We start from the raw sequence: 17,849 nt of genomic DNA, 5'->3' as shown, positions 1-17,849 counted from the left end.
GGAGTCAGAAGTAACAAACAAAACACAATTTATGCACAGCAAGAGACGATACAAAGGAATACACAAGATCACTTGAAATACATAGACGAGAGGTTCACAGAATACAAACGCTAAGCATGCAATTACACAGGTATCCAATAACGTAGAGGCTTTACAACAGATGAAACACGAGAGAGTACATAAACAAACACCAAATTGTTCACCGGGCACTGTTGCAGTCCGACGCCTCAAGAGTCACGATGTGGCCGCCATACGAGACGAGCGCCGCTCCCTTGAAAGTCCGTGGGCTTGCCAGCAGCGGGTGATCCCCGGGAGTCCAGCCGAAGCACAGGCGAATACGTCGCAAAACACGGACGAACTGACCGACTGACTGACTGACTGACTCAACAAGCGGCGCGGTCGCTTTAAATAGGGCGCGCCGCGTCTGTTTGTTAACATGCGCCAAAGCTAGCGCGCACACACACATAGCTTCGCTGGTTATAGCTCCTTCTTCTCCTCCCGTCTAGCCGCGCGTCGTCATTGGCTAGGTCCCATAGAAGATGCTAGAATTTTCTGGCTGATTCCAGTCCGATGAATCACCGTCCTCCCCGGGCAATGGGAAAGAGGGTGACGGCAACGCGTACAAAGCTACGCGCTCTCCCGCGCGGGGAAGGGGGCTTTCTCTACATGCTTTCCACGCGACGCCGCGCGGGCCTCGCGCCGTGCCGGCTTGATGAAAATGGGCGGCGATTTCGTGACACTGCCCCTCCCTTAAAGAATATTGTCCCACAATATTCACAACAACCACGAACATCGCGCGCACATGCATGCGCTCACAAATATATGGGGCAAATGTCCACATCACACACATTGCACAAATTTCACAAACTGCAATAACACATTACAAAATTCCTACATCAATGCCATGATGTTCACAAACATAGCACCACACGGTCGTCAGATACACATAGGAATCAACAGCACACAGCTCTTCAAATGCGAAGCGCACAAACCTAAATTTGCGAGCGTAATTCTAACCCGCGATCAGTGCGTGACACGCTTCTGTCCGCCAGGAATTCACCAAAAATGCCTTCGCTCTAGGCTCTCGCATTTGAGACGCTTCTATGTTCCCCGATAGGGCTACTGAAACTTCCCTGAGGCAGGACTTATCCTCTTGCAAATCACACAACCAATGTGTGCCGATAATTGCCCCTACAACCAGTAGCGCCGACGGATACACGGGAACCTGTGCCAACGCGCACAGACCAACAAAAAGAATCACTGTAATAGTGTTCTTTCCTGGGCACCGGTATTCCTTCCGCTGAAGGTGAAATATCCCAAGTAACGCCCCCATAAGTAGGACAAACACTTGGGCTACCTGCACCAACGACGGCCTAGGCATTCCTGACTTAATTTTCTGAGCCGTCCCTTTCTTTTCGGTTTCCTCCCGAGAGGCTTCCTTTTGTTTCTTCATGTCTCGAGTCTTTTCTTCCGGTTTCTCATGGCCTTGCTTTCCTCGCCCTGCCTTTTTCTTTTTAGATTCCTCGCAGCGCACAGGCGCGGGACTTTGTTCAGGATCCTCGGAAAATGTTGCGCCCTTGATATTTCCCAACACCAAATCGTAGATAGGGCGTTCCACGCACAGGGCTGTCAGTTTTCCAGAATAGTATGGCGTCTGCACTTCTAATTTTGCCTCAGGGAGTAATTGGATTGAGCCGTCAATTAGCCTCACAGGGCATTTCTCGCCAGTCAGATCATTCTCATGAATCAAACTGCGTTTAATAATTACGGCACTGCTACCTGTATCTCGTAGCACAGAAACTGATTTTCCTTTTATCTTTCCCCTCGAAACCGGCATCCGATTCACCGCAGATCCAGGTTGTGCATGTACTACGGCGTTCACCACCCGGATTTTCTTGTCCTTCTTCCGATTAACCACTTTCTCTGCTTCCTCCTCCTCTAGGCCGTGCACCACGCGGACTTTCCTGCCGTTCTTCAGCTCAACAAAGCCATCGGCATCTTCTTCCTCCAGGCGACATTCTGACTCTGACGGAGTCCTTGCGCATGCCGCCTCCGGAGCTGCCTTGTCAGCGCCGGGGCACGACATTGCTTTGTGGCCCTTCTGTCCGCATTTCCAACACGAGGATGGATTGTTGGTTACGAGTTTACGGCAGTTAGGTGCGATGTGGCCTAGTTGTCCGCAGAGATAGCACCTCGGGGGTGACTTTACAATAGGTTGTGTCTGTCGGAATTCGGGCTTTCGAGGGGTTTCCAAATTTACAATTTTGCTCAAATTTTCGCCTCCCTGGGCTTCCAAATACTGGTCTGCGAGCTCCATCATTTCATCCAATGTATGTGCCTTTCTTTCTTTTAAATAAAGCGACAAACCAGGGTGACAGCTACCCAGAAATTGTTCCTTAATTAGGAGTTCGCGAAGTGCGCCGTACTCTAGTTTAATTTTTGAGAGTTCAGTCCAGCGGTCGAAATAATGACTCAATCGCGCAACATACTGTGTTGCCGTTTCACCGTCCATAGGTTTTTCAGTCGTGAACTTCTCACGAAACCCATCCGTCGTAAATCTAAACCTTTTAAGTAATGCAGCTTTCACTTTGTTATAGCTGCCTGCATCCTCAGGAGGAAGTCTTCCAAACACACTTAATGCTTCGCCGCTAAGGCAAGTGCTCAAGATGGTAGCACATTCACTGTCTCTCCAATTTGCATTTATGGCGACCCTTTCGAAACGCAAGAGGAACGCGTCGAGATCGTCTCTTCTCTCGTCGTATTTCGGAATCAATTTACTTGCGTCTATCCGCAAGCTGCTATGTCTTTCACTGCAGCTATGCACTTCAGCTAAACCATTGCTGTTCCCGGAGTTTTGGAGCTGAAGTTTCATAGTCAGTAATTCCTTTTCTCGCTGAAATTCCTCTTCACGCTCCTTTCGAGCCTTCTCTCTTTCTTCCTCGGCTTCCTTTCGAGCCCTCTCTCGTTCTTTCTCGGCTTCCTTTCGAGCCCTCTCTCGTTCCTTCTCTTCTCTTTCTCTTTCTTCTTTTTCTCTCTGGCTAACCCATTTGCGCAGTTCGGCACCGGACAACCCCAGCTGGGTGCCAGCCTCAATCAACTCTTTCAGATTCATCTCTGAAGCGCGAACTGTTTGGGTGTAGCCTAAACACTGCTTAGTGAACCTCGTCTAAACGCTTCCGCGCGGCACTACCTCTCGCTACCGCTCTGCTGCTACACAGTTTACGACCTCTTCGTAAACCCTTCTAACTCGTTCTCCGTCCTCTGAGCTTGAGTGCACCAAACGTCCTGTCGCGGATGCCAGAATAATTGTCACCCGTTAATAATTAGGGGGATATTATTAACGATGCGCCCTTAACGGTGCGCACACTCCCAGACACCCTTTGAGCGAGTGGGGGTAGCTGTTCCGGTCGCAAAGGAGATGCCCTCGACCTGCGTGGCAAACTCAGCCGGAATTCAACTACCTTGTGGTGACAGAAGGGGGTGGTCGTTTGGTGCCCAGCGGTCGCCGGTTCAAACCAGAGAAAGGATCGGAGTCAGAAGTAACAAACAAAACACAATTTATGCACAGCAAGAGACGATACAAAGGAATACACAAGATCACTTGAAATACATAGACGAGAGGTTCACAGAATACAAACGCTAAGCATGCAATTACACAGGTATCCGATAACGTAGAGGCTTTACAACAGATGAAACACGAGAGAGTACATAAACAAACACCAAAATTGTTCACCGGGCACTGTTGCAGTCCGACGCCTCAAGAGTCACGATGTGGCCGCCATACGAGACGAGCGCCGCTCCCTTGAAAGTCCGTGGGCTTGCCAGCAGCGGGTGATCCCCGGGAGTCCAGCCGAAGCACAGGCGAATACGTCGCAAAACACGGACGAACTGACCGACTGAATAACTGACTGACTCAACAAGCGGCGTGGTCGCTTTAAATAGGGCGCGCCGCGTCTGTTTGTTAACATGCGCCAAAGCTAGCGCGCACACACACATAGCTTCGCTGGTTATAGCTCCTTCTTCTCCTCCCGTCTAGCCGCGCGTCGTCATTGGCTAGGTCCCATAGAAGATGCTAGAATTTTCTGGCTGATTCCAGTCCGATGAATCACCGTCCTCCCCGGGCAATGGGAAAGAGGGTGACGGCAACGCGTACAAAGCTACGCGCTCTCCCGCGCGGGGAAGGGGGCTTTCTCTACATGCTTTCCACGCGACCCCGCGCGGGCCTCGCGCCGTGCCGGCTTGATGAAAATGGGCGCCGATTTCGTGACAACCGGACACTGAGTGACATGTTGTTTATGTACATTTCTGATGACCACCGTGACTGGGACATAACGCTGCCATTTGTGACATTCGCTTACAATTCGTCGCGTCACGACACTACCTGCTACTCCGCCTTCTATCTTCTATACGGCCGTGAACATCTGCTTCCTTTTGATAGCCTGCTCCCGTCTGTCATCACTGCCAGCTCATATGCTCGTGACGCCATAGCCCGAGCTGATGCTGCCCGCGTTGTTGCTCGCATAAGGAAAGAAGAAGAAGACTCTCGTGAGTTTGAGAGAAGACGACGTTCAACAGCGTCGGCTTGTGCCTGCAGAGAACGTCTGTTTGAAAGCCTTGTCTTCGGTGTCCGCCCTCTGCTACAAGCTGAACTACCCCGTAACAATATCTATACAATCAATCAGGTGATAGAAAAATGCTCGGAATATAACCAACCCTTATACATATAGCATTCATTGATTACGAAAAAGGATTTGACTCAGTTGAAACCTCGGCGGTGATGCAGGCATTGCGAAATCAGGGGTAGACGAGCCGTAAGTGAAAGTGCTGGAAGATATATACATTGACTGCACAAAAACCATTGTTCTGCATAAAGAAAATAACAAAATTCCTATAAAGTAAGGTGTTAGGCAAGGAGACCCAATCTCCCCAGTACTATTCACAGCTTACTTAGAGGAAGTATTCAGAGGCTTGAAATGGGAGCAGTTAGGGATAAAGGTAGATGGAGAATACCTCAGTAATCTGCGATTGGCTGATGACATTGCCTTGCTAAGCAACTCTGGGGATGAACTGCAAATAATGGTTCATGACCTAGACAGCAAAAGTAGAAAGGTAGGCTTGAAAATGAATATGCAGATCACTAAGGTAATGTTCAACAGCCTCGGGAAGGAACAGCTGTTTACATAAGGTAGCGAAGTACTGGTAGTAGTAGGCGAATATATCTTCTTAGGACAGGTAGTAACCGCATATTCGGATCATGAAAAGGAAATAACAAGAAGAATAAGATTGGGATGGAGCGCATTTGGCTAACACTCGCAGATTATGACTAGCAGCTTACCGGTATCGCTCAAGAGGAAAGTATACAACAGTTGCATCTTACCTGTACTCACCTATGGGGCTGAAACGTAGAGGCTAACCAAAAGAGTTCTACTTAAGTTGAGGATACCCCAGAGGGCTATGGAACGAAAAATGCGGGGGGAGGGGGGGTGACATTAAGAGATAGGAAGCGTGCAGTGTGGGTCAGAGAAATAATTTAAGTTACCGACATTCTGGTGGAAATTAAGAAGAAGAAATGGGCATGGGCAGGACATGTAGTGCGAAGAGAGGATAACCGATGGTCGCTTGTGGTAACAAACTGGATTCCAAGGGAAGGAAAGCGTTGCAGGGGGCTGGAGAAAGTTAGGTGGGCGGATGAGGTTAAGAAGTTCGCAGGAGTCAAGTGAATGCAGCTAGCACAGTTTAATTGGAGAAATATGGGAGAGGCCTTTGCCCTGTAGTGGGTATAGTCAGGCTGATGATGATGATGAGCTGGATACATGACCAGCAACCTGTATGCACGGATCGCATACTGCACAGAAAAGATAGTCGATGCTTCAATATGGTAGCGCTGTGGAGTCCAAGTCAAGGTAGCAGCATGGCACAAGCAGTGGGCGTATAGTGAACAGATAACCATTACAGCCGAGGGCTAACAATATAGAATTTAAGAACATGAAACGGAATTAGAATAAATGCTGCATTCAATACGCATATCAGCTAACCGAGAAAGTGCGCTTAAAAACCTAATACTGTGAGCAGGGAACATAATACGAACAGACAAGTAATGGCCACCAAGGACAACGAAGGGGATTCCATGAAAAAGCATGCGCATGAGAATGGTTTGCGCATATAAAGCGAAGAACAGGGAAGAAGTTGTTTCATACGGTCATCAAATCTTCTTACCATCAACTTAATAACACCTGTTTCGTATTTAATAACTCGGCTTGAGCTGTGTAATGTGCGACCACCATAAGCTTCGTAGTGTAATTTAATCATCTAACATTTCTACACCAGCTCATGTACCCACTTTTTTTTCCACATTTCCCCTCACCCTCAGTAGCCACCGATTATTCTGCCATCGCATCACATGTCAATCATGTCATTCCTATGCCCATTTATTCTCCAGGATATTGAAAAAGCTGTAAATATGTAGATTTTTTTTTCTTGACCGACTCTGCCCTTCGCCCAGTTCCTAACCACACACTTATAATTTGCGTTTCTTTAGTTTTCATCCCTTTATTAAAATAATTTCATTTCTTTTTAATTTTTTTTTACTTTTTTAATTTTTTTCATTTGATTCATTTTCGTTACCCTGCAATTTTCGGGCACATTGGTTATCACCTCTAAGATAAAGCCGTTACACACTGTCCTACTGTGCGATAGTCGTACCCTCCAAGTCATTAACTATGAATGTTTCTCAGATGCGTTTCATTACTCTTATTTTGTTTCTATTGTCGTAATCATGTCTTCCGGATCTTGAATCAATACCTTGCCCGTACGACTCCCATTGCTTTGCCGCCTAAAATCAACTGCGTTGGTGATTCCCTGCCGCGACTGCCTTATTCCCTGCCTGAATACAATTTCAGTTGTCTGCTCATTATTATTTAGTTTGTTTGGTTTAACTTGTACAGGTCATTGATTACCCAGTGCGTTTCATACCCTAAGGTGTTCCGTGAGATAACATCAGCAGCCAATCACAGTTTACTAATGAGATCTCTAATAAATTTTATCACGTATTCTCCCAAACCACGTGACTGAATATCCGTGTAAACTACTGGCAAAATGTACAGGAAGGATAGTATAAGCCTTTCTGACACTCTATAAACTTCTATGGCTTTCTGCATGGGCTCCTTGAAATCTTTAAATACCTTAAAGCAGTTTTATGTGATTTGAGATCCCTTCTGTACCTAGAATTTATAATCAGAAGGATTACCAACGTGTCGCCTACGAATGATAATAATGGCTTGTTTTTAGCAGTTAAGGTATGGAGGATTACGAATCAGGTGGCAGGGAGCCACTGAGATCCGGCGGCCTCCGCGGCTCAGGTCACTTATAGCGCTTATTAAATGCCAAGGCATATTTCTACACCTATAGACGCGTGCCGAAGTTCATTTTCATTTATTTCATGGCCACTTTAGGATTATTGCGTCAAAATATTTATGAGCAAATAGCCAATTTATATATATTTCCTGTGTCACTTTTCCACAATGATGATTTTAAGTATAGCTTTCATCCCCCGAGTTATTGGGTCGAACATACATTTTGAGTCCTCTGCTAACACCGATTGCTTTGAAGCTATCTTTGAAACCATGAACTCATAAATGGAACAAGACAAACAAATATATTAGTTTTGCCTCTGCATGTGCGCTTTTTGGTTTCCTCTATTTTTGACCTTTTGCGTCCAGTGCATGTTCTGGTATATTGTGTCATATTCTATAGATATTGTTACGATGTAATAGGAAGGGGTGTTTATTTACAGTGCTGATGTAGCCGAACAAGATGGAGCCTACTAGTGCCCAGAAAACCAACGCTTCGTCCTCCTCTTCTGCCACACCATCACAATCCCTCATCGTCGTCAGCAGCGTGACATTTCCCCCCTACTCAGACGAAGCCCTCTGGGCGTGTTCGTGAGTCGTGCGAGGCTGACACGGCTTCAAGCGGGCAACATGACATAGTTCGGTATTGGCAGACCGGCGACCCGATGTTGACAGGCGGGCTACTGCATAAGTTATATCACTAATGGGTTTGACAACCACATATGGGCCGTCATAGTGGGCCAACATTTTTTGATGTAGGCCACGGCGCCGAATTGGACGCCATACCCAGACTAAATCACGTACAGAGTACGTGACCCGCCGGTGACTGGCATCGTATCGCACTTTAGAACGTTCTTTGAAGCACCAGACCGTAATCGGGCGATTCTCCGAACTTCTTCGGCGAGACAGAGGGTCTCAGCCAGGCAGGTGTCTTCACGGTTTGTGAAGGGCAGGATAGTATCCAGGGTGTAGCGTGGCGGTCTGGCATAGAGCAGGAAAAATGGACTGTACCCAGCCGTCTCATGCGTGGCGGTATTAAACGCATACGTGATGAAGGGTAGTATGGTGTCCCATTTCCTATGCCCTGCGTCCACATACATGGCTAGCATGTTGATAAGCGTTCTGTTGACGCGCTCAGTCAAGCCATTTATCTGGGGATGGTATGGCGTCGAGTGTCGGAAAGCTACGGCGCATAAACGCATGAGCTCTTCAACAACATCAGCAGTGAATTGTCGGCCCCGATCAGTGATGACAATTCGTGGCGGCCCCGTGTCGTAAGATAACTGAGTGCAGCAAGAAAAGCGACACCTGATGCGCCGTAGCAGACGGAAGAGCGGCGGTTTCACAGTAACGTGTGAGATAGTCCACGCAAATTACAATCTAGCGATTTCCATCCACAGACTTCTGAAACGGACCTACGAGGTCAGTGCCTACTTAATCAAACGGAGCTGTCGGGGTCTTCACAGGGTGCAGCAAGCCAGATGGAGTTGCAGTTGGACGTCTGTGGCGTTGACATTGCTTGCAACTGGAAACGTATGGTTCAATCGTCGAGCGCATTCTGGGTCAGTAAAATCTTTCTTGAGCACGGTGGAGTGTTCGAACCGATCCCAAATGCCCAGACGTTGGATCATCATGCATGACACTCAATAAGTCCGCGCACAACATCTTGGGAACTACGAGTAGGTATCGCTGGCCGACAGACGAATAACTCTTTTTCCATAGGAGGCCATCATGCACACAAAAACGGCTTGTAGGTACGCTGGCTTGGGCAAAGAGAGGCTGCACACTGCTATCATTTTGCTGTTCCGTTTTGAAAAGATTCGTGTCGGGGAACGCTGGCTCGAGGGTCGATAAATAATTGTCGAAATCGTCGCTTTCTCGCTTTCAGGTCCAGTCATGGCCATTGGCATCCTAGAAGGATAATCTGCATCTGCATGACGCCTACCGCTTTTGTACACCATGGAAAAGTCATATTCCTGTAACCGGAGGGCCAAGCGTGCGAGGCGACCACATGGGTCTCGAAGGTTCCGCAGCCAACAGAGTGAATGATGGTCAGTTGCGATAGTAAACGAACGTCCGTACAAATATGAACGGAAAGGCTGCACAGCGAAAACTACAGCCAGGCATTCCTTTTCGGTGACTGTGTAGTTTCGCTCCGGCTTGCTCAGGGTACGACTTGCGTACGCGATAACATGCTCTCATTCATCGTGCCGTTAGACAAGGACTGCACCAAGACCGATTCCACTAGCGTCCGTGTGTACTTCTGTCATTGCAGTAGGATCGAAGTGACGTAGGATGTGTTTCGATATTAAAAGAAACTTCAGTTGACGGAATGACGCGTCGCAGTCTGGTGTCCAGTCAAAAGTAGAGTCAATGGGTAAGCAACGTCAGCAAGGCGATGTATAGAGCGTCTAAAATACGAACACAACCCTAGAAAACTGCGCAACTCCTTCACTGCCTGCGGGGGTTTAAAAGACTCAACAGCGGCGGTTTTCTGGGGATCTGGCATTACACCGTCACCATTGACAAGGTGTCCTAGCACCAGCGCTTGGCGGTCTCCAATGCGGTACTTTTTCGAGTTCAGAATCAGGGCGTCGTTGTGCAAACAATTCAAGACACGTAGTAGACGGTCATTGTGTTCTTGGAAGGATTTCCCAAATATGATGACATCGTCCAAATAGCAAAGACAAATGTCCCATTTTAAGCCGCGCAAAACTGTGTCCATAAAGTGTTCAAATATGGCTGGCGCATTACACAGCCCGAATGGCATAACATTAAACTCATAAAGGCCATCTGGCGTTAAGGCTGCTTTTTTCTTATCCGCAGGGTACATTGGAATTTGCCAGTAGCCAGATCTGAGATCAAGACAAGAAAAATAGGACGCACCGGAGAGGCAGTCGAGGGCTTCGTCTATGCGATGAAGAGGATAGACGACCTTTTTCGTAACAGAATTTAGACGCCGATAATCGACGCAGAATCGCCACGAACTGTCTTTCTTGTGTACAAGAATAACAGGGGCAGCCCAGGGGCTAGATGACTCCTGTATCACCTTCTTCGGTAGCATGTCCTCCACTTGCTCATGAATGACTGCGCTCAGATGGGGACATGCGATATGGCTTTTGACTAATGGGACGAGCCGAACTAGTGTCGATGCTATGCTGGGTCCGATGTGCAGGGCGAGAGGTTGGTCCATCTGTTTGAGAAAGGTCAAACATAGGTGAAAAAGAAGAACATCCACAAGAGTACGGCGTTGAGGTGAGCTGAGATTGGCGCTGATCATGCGGCAGATCGAAATTTCATCAGCAGGCAGAGGCACGGTGGCACTCGTAGCATCTGTGACCAAAGCAACGACGTGGGGCGCATCGGGTCCACAGGAGGCAAGCTTCAATCCCGTTGGTACAACTATGGGCCCGGACGATAGATTGATTGTCCCTAACGAGGCACTACCGTGATGCACGGAGATCATTCAGTGAGGGATAATTACATTTTTTTCAGGCATGCTGAGTGAACTGGGTGCACCAGGGCCTGGAATGAAACCTGCTCAAGAAGTGGAACGGACACGGGGACGAATATGGCAGACAAGGGTGGAACTACTGTGTCTTCGGTAATACTAAAAACTGTTTCTTCATCACGACCACTTTCAAAAAGAGTCGGCAGATGCGAGCCGTCAAAATGAACCTCTTGATTTCGGCAGTCCACGGTGGCGCCACAAAACTTCAAGAAGTCCATTCCTAAAATGATGTCATGCGTAGAGTGGGGTGAAACTATGAATTCGGCTTGAAAGATTGCACCACCCACAGACACTTGCGCACTACACACACCCAGATGCCGCAACGCCTCTCCACTCACACCACAAAACGTTGAAGCACGGTCATATTCAAACATCACTTTGCGTCCCAACAAGCGCCTAAACTGATTACTCATCACATACACAGTCGCACCCATATTTACCAAAGCTAATGTACTCACACCATCAATGAACACACGAATTTTGTTTTTGAGCATTGCAGTTGGAGGGATGTTGGCACACAGCACATTTCCAGCGGCCTCGCCCCATCGGTCGCTCTGGTTAGATTTTCTGATGGGGCGACACGGAGCGCCGGTGCGGTAATAGAGAACGACGCGCACGGAAGGCGGGTGGAGGAGTAACACTTCGCTCAGAGGCTGGGGAATGGTAGCGGAGATTCCCGCTTTGGATGTTGCCGAAGTACCCACGGGGAGTATTGGATTGCTGGAAAATGGCGCTGTATTGCCGATTGTTGGGTACTGCTGGAGGCACCGGGCGGTTATAGCGTGGCGGGAACCTACTGCGGCAGTACCTGGCGATGTGACCTTCGACGCCGCAGCGGTAGCATATCGGTGGGGAAGGTAGAAAATGCTGTTGTGAATAAGAGCCAGGCACAGCAAGGCGAATCGTAGGTCTGGCTGAATGCTCACACTGCACAGGAATCCTTGTAGATAGAATAGAAGATCTAGGTGCACTTGAGGTGACGCCAAACCTTGGGGGTTCAAGCATTGACACAGTCGGGTTGGCAAAATGCATTGGCGGGTAATCAATAGAAGCTGCAGTTTCAGGAGCTTGGGAGAAAGGCTGCACTTGAATCGCTTGTGGTGGTGAAGCCGGCCGTCTAGAGGCCCTCTGGACAGAAACCTCAGCAGATTCATGCAGGGGAAGCGTGTTGATCCCTAAAAGTTCTTCGCGCATGCTTTGCCGGATAGTTGACGGAGGATCTAGTTGGGCATGGTCATCAAGACTGGCCACGGTAGGCACGTTGGCCAGCCGCCCAAATTTCTGCGCAATACGACGTGTTTTAAAAGCTTGAAACGCGCGGATGTGTGTAATGACATCGGAGACAGTGTCAAGGTTGTCTTTGGCGATTAAGAAGTTGTACACGTCCGCCGCGATACCTTTCAAAATGTGACCGACTCTGTCTTCCTCGGGCATGTTGGAATTGACACGTTTGCATAACTTGAGGATCTCTTCTGTGTAAGTTGTACAAGTTTCATAGGGCAATTGAGCTCTTTGAGCAAAGGTCTGCTCAGCCCAGTTTTTTCTGGGAACAGAGTCACCAAAACGCAATTTTAACTCGGTGGCGAACCGTTCCCAAGTCGTCAAGTTGTCCTCGTTATTCTCAAGCCAAGACATAGCCGTGTGAGTGAGAAAGAAAACGACGTTTGTTAGCATGGTAAGAGGGTCCCACCGGTTCTACCGACTAACTCGTTGATAATCAAGTAGCCACTTCTCAACGTCCTTACCTTCTTCTCCGGCAAAAAGTCGTGGTTCCCAGTAAGGCTGGGACGGAACATGGCTGGAGTGGGCAGGCATGTCGCCAGCCTGGCTTGCAGCGTCGCGGCTTGTACGGTTTGAGTCGGCGTGGTCCATGATGGCCCTGAGCGGTGGCAGTCCAGCGATGCGGCGACTACGTCGAAGCTCCAGTTGGTCTTGCAGCGCTGTAGGTAGGGATGGTACGGAGCACCTTCCTCCAAGTTGTTACGATGTAATAAGAAGGGGTGTTTATTTACAGTGCTGATGCAGCGGGACAAGATGGAGCCTACTAGCGCCCAGAAAACCAACGCTTCTTCCCCCTCTTCTGCCACGCCATCACAATCCTTCATCGTCGTCATTAGCGTGACAATATTGTAATTATAGAAAGCTACCAGCCTTTGCATGTGGATTTGTTTTCGTTTTTCAGTTCTGTAATAGCCTGCAAAGGCTCACAGTATGAATAAATGAATGAGAAAGAAAGTGCCTCCCACGGCTCCGCGTTGTAGATCTTACAGCATTGCTTTATTGTTTGTAGAATTGTCCATGCAATTTCGTTAAGGTGTGCGGGTTGTTTGATAAGCTTACATTCCTTGCTATAGTGACTTGGCTAGGGGGCGTTTATAGGTGAGTATGAGGCTATGTTTGTCTGCTGGCAACGCCAGGCATATAACTGGTGGTTGGGCAACGTCTCGTGTCTGACTAGATACCTGCTGATAGCAATTCGGTACTACTGTGCAATTTCGCGGGAGTTATTTCATCTTAGTTACGCGCATTCCCGCTTGCAAATAGAAGCCATCGTCGGCGAATCTTCGGATAAACCTGCTCACGCTTTGACACCCTAAAATCTAATGCAGTTCTGATTTATTTACCGACTACCTTACGGTATGCCTTTTAAGCAGAGAACAGTAAGCTGGCCCGACACAAGTTTTGTAGTTTTTGAACACATGTTAGCATTCCATTTTAATTCCGGTACCCTTAAGGTCACAAGTTAATTCGCACATATAACAGCTAGTTTTTACATAAAAATCCTCCCATGTTCCTTCAATAAAACTGCAGTTGCCTGATCCTCGCTAGATGCTTTCGTCCTTGGAAGAGCATGTAACCGTTCTTCATTTTCATTTTTTTTCTTGCGCCCATTTTCTCCGCCCCTCTGGTCCCTGAAAGAATTTCAAGTATGGTAGGCGTTGCCAGTGGATTCTAAAACACTGCAAGCATGAGCATTGGCTGAGAACTGAGTGGCAAGAGGCCCGCAGGCCTACAAAGGAGCGATTGGAGAACAAGCGATGGGTGAGCCATAATCAGGGACAAGGGACTATTGCCGCTGTAGCTGAAAACCAATACGCGTATAACGGAAAGAAACTGTCTACAGACATTGCGACCATAAGTAGAGATAAGCCTTGCAACAGGAAGGAAACGCAATAGACGCTTATGTTGTCTTCAGGAATAGGCAAAATCGGCATGGGGCTCAAGAAACTAAATTGAAAGCTTGAGATTGTTAAGAGAGCGGGGCTCGGATAGATGCAGAGGAGTAAACCTTAGGTGATTTGGTGCCATATGAAAGTGTTCACCTACAACGGACGTTAATGTCATGTCAAGGATAGTGATCATATGTGCCTACCTCCTAAAATCTTAACGGCTACAGTAGCTCCATGTATAAACAATTACCTAACAGACTTGTTAGGTCTTTGCAAAATTGCGCTTAACAAAAGGGTCAAAAGAGTAATTCTTACATTTCAAGTGCCAATTTGCTGCTTAGAAAAGAACTTCCCTAATTGTGATCTTTTTGTAGGGACGTGATCGTACGACTTCGAGGAGGATTCAGGGGATTGTGCCATTTGGCCGGTGCTGCTATGTGCAACTGCATGACTGCACATTTCGATGGCAGGTCACAAGTGATTATTTTGTATACATTACAGTGGAATATACTTGAGAATTCTGCACTGGGGAAATGTATAATGAAATTATAATGTTGCCCTTATATTGCAAAGGTTACTACAGATGACATAATTTCAACAAGTCAGATGGAATAATTCTAGGAAAGCTAAAATGTGGGCAGAAAGGTGTTCTTATTAGATGTGTACATATAGAGAAGTTATGCCTGGGCTTCGCTCACAGGGATAACGCAAACTCCAGATGCCGCATCTGTTCCTGTTACAAGTAACGGTAGAAAGATGTAAGTTCACAGCAGTCCGCGGGATAAATTAACTAAAACAGCACTCAGGAGAACCAAATATTGTGCGAAATGGAAGAGCTGAAATAATTCATAGCAATTTTATTTTTGCATCACATATATGCATGTGCAAGACGTGCGTGTGGTTCGCGATTACTCGACCAGTGTGCATTTCCAAGCTCACCCCGGCCTTCTCATACTGTCATTACAAGAAGACATAGCCGTATACTGGACCGTGTGCTAAGGACATTTACTCCGGTATGCATCTTAACAAGTAACAGATAGTAATAGTGTCAACCTAGTATGAGATGAAAGCATATATCAGAGGGATCAATCTCTAGAGCCCTAAACGAATATTTTCTTTGCATGATAGTTTGCACACTACAAAATTTCGGTGCTCACCTGATCGTAACTCGTTATGTTTCCTCGTAGAACAGGGTCGCAGTCTCTGAACCAGTATATGATGGCTAATCCCGCGCAGTCTCCCAGGAAGAAGAATATGAACACGAAAAGAGGGCCTGCTATTGCTATTCTGAAATAAATTTGAAAACAAAAACGTTGGTGGCTACCACTTTCAATATAAATTGGTAGCATTTCTTAAAATCAGCGGAATTAAATACGTGCCCTTTCGCTTCTTTCAGAGTCCTGGCCGCCATGAACCTCTGTACTGCCATCTGGTCGAAGCCAGTGCGGACAAAGCTGAAAGCCACGGCTCCTGCCATTCCACTCCAGAAGTTCTCGTCGTTGGTTGCGTCGAAGGATGTTCTGCACGTTAATATTTCTCAGCAAAAACAAATTGGGACACATTTTTCAGCAAATTTGGATATATTTACTTCAATATGCCAGATTGCAAAAAAAGGGCCAGAGTGCCTAAAATGTAAAGCTTCTAAGCGCCGCCGATGTAGAGCTCATTTTTTCTGCCGGAATAAATTGGGAGTCCTGTGCGGTAGTGTGAACCAAGAAGTTATAAAAGAGGCCTGTCAGATAAAGCCGTAAAATAAAGTCGTAAATAGTAGTTGCGATTTTATATGAATTACCGCACTGTCCTGCTGCCAATTCCAAACCGAAAAAACCGGACGCGGCGTCAATGAATGATTACGAAGAAAAGGTAAAATATGTAGAAAATAAATTACGCTGAAATGTCATGGTCACACATTCCCGCCATTGCGAAAGCTGTGAGGCATTTTTGAAAGAGACCCCAACTATCGCAAAATACAAGGTTCACAATTCAGGGATTTCCTTATTTCGTAGGGGCCTAGCTATATGCTTTATTTAGCGTTCTTTTTGCGACTGAGGTTAAATACGCATCATTGCAACATGTTTTCTCTAGCCTTAACTCATTGTGTTTTGCGTTTAATGAACACAATATTTTATTAGAGGGTTTCAGAAATATCTTTGAACATTTTCTCCCTTAATTGTCCTTTTAGACTAATAAAACGAGAATAGAGCAAGTACTGCTACAGTAAACTTGCACCATATTTAATTGAAAAACGCTGGAAAGAGAGTTACAGTTAAAACTGTTTTCAGTGACATTCTCACCTATGTAAACGAGTCAATCAAAACAAAACAAATGAAGATTTTTTCCGTCCGCTACGGACCAACTTTCGTTCAGTGCACTGAATTCGTTGAGTAGTCTAACCCTTTATAAGGAAGACAAAAAAAAGCAGGCTGAAAAAATATATTGTTGCTTAAGTGAGAGGCAAAATAACATAACATGCCTATGTGTATACATGCCGCCATCTAAAATAACTGTGATGAATATAATGGTTCGAAAATTGGCGGATCTCATAATGGGAAAAAAAAGGAAATAACCACCAGGAAGAGAATCCCGCGCCTCGTGAAATCTTTCCGGCAGTCATTATACTAGCGTTGAAGAACAAAAGCTAAGCAAATCCCTGATTTGTTTATTAATTTAAACAAATCGTGCTGATCTCACATGATATTCCAAATTTCACGTTGAAGCACCTTATTATGAGTTCCTTGTTGCTTATTTCTACATTATTTTCCTCCCTACCGTCACGTCTGCGCCATTATTTAGTAGCACGCTGATTGATATTCGGCTTGTAATTTTATCCCCTTCAGCGGCAGTGTGTACAATTTTACACATCGAATTCGGTGGCACTCTGCTCTTCCTCCCTTGTTTCAAAGGATTCGAATCGAGATCTTAGTGGGCAGAAACCACTTCTGAGCGGAAAATCCACGCGCGTCTGAGCAAAAGCGCAAACAATGAAGATTGATGTCTCCACCTGCTACGGTGCTGTATGCTAATGCAATCCAATAATTTTTCGGCCTTCGGTTGAAACATGCCATAATAGAAATGGTGTTCGTATCAACTTAACTAATATGATTATGGCTTTTCACAAGCCAGAAGGTATTGCGCACTTTGCTAAGTATGATTCCGTGCCCTGCAGTGAAAAATGCATATGTAAAATTGTACACATGGCGCTTCAAGTCTCTCTTCACACACAACGACCCTGCTGCATTTTGTTTCGATTACAAGTAGCAGTACACACCTTCCGCGCATACTTTATGAATTCTAGATGTTACACAGCACTGAGTAAGCAGGCAGGAGACGTCGAGTATATGGCCTCAATCTATTATGGTCGTATTAGCCAACGCAAACATCTCACAGGGAGATCTCTCCCAAGCGAATTCGAAGAACCTGCCGAAATTTGGTAATAAAGCTCTCCGTCTTGCAAATTCAAATTTAACTTTTCTTTTATTTACATTTCATTCTAGGGTGCTTCAAATGAAGATTGTTTCCAAAAAGAGCACAGCATGGATGCCAGCAATAATAACGACAGCTTGCAGTCGCCGCCGACAAAAAGAAATTATTTTCTGGGGAAGTGGATTCGGAAGAACATTTCATGGGATAAACTTTGCGGGCAGCTAGATCCTTAACCGAAGGTGACCTACTCTAAGACGCTTATGAAGTATTCTACATTTTGTGCTTTTTTGATGTTAATTGTTGGCCTTTCACCTGTTTATCTTTTACTGTTTTTTGCTCCCAGGAACATGTTTACTTTATGATCCGTAATTTATCTGGGATATTTTTTCGAGGGGT

The 17,849-nt window shown here is 46.4% G+C and overlaps 1 protein-coding gene across 1 annotated transcript in view; it reads right to left on the bottom strand.

The window, feature by feature from the left end:
• LOC146174234 (sodium-coupled monocarboxylate transporter 1-like) overlaps positions 1-15,546 on the bottom strand; it is a 50,129-nt gene extending 34,583 nt beyond the window's left edge. Inside the window, exons 1-2 of the mRNA XM_084585358.1 lie at positions 15,410-15,546; positions 15,188-15,317 (exon numbers count right to left, since the gene is read on the bottom strand). Coding sequence (XP_084441484.1) covers positions 15,188-15,317; positions 15,410-15,507 — 228 coding nt within the window. The 5' untranslated portion in view covers positions 15,508-15,546. The remainder of the gene's footprint in view (positions 1-15,187; positions 15,318-15,409) is intronic.
• Positions 15,547-17,849: the final 2,303 nt, after the last annotated feature.

This window comes from Amblyomma maculatum, chromosome 11 (genome assembly GCF_055883805.1).
Source record: "Amblyomma maculatum isolate TAMU_Amacu chromosome 11, ASM5588380v1, whole genome shotgun sequence".
Taxonomy (NCBI): domain Eukaryota; kingdom Metazoa; phylum Arthropoda; class Arachnida; order Ixodida; family Ixodidae; genus Amblyomma; species Amblyomma maculatum.
This window is presented reverse-complemented; position numbering and strand designations above follow the sequence as displayed.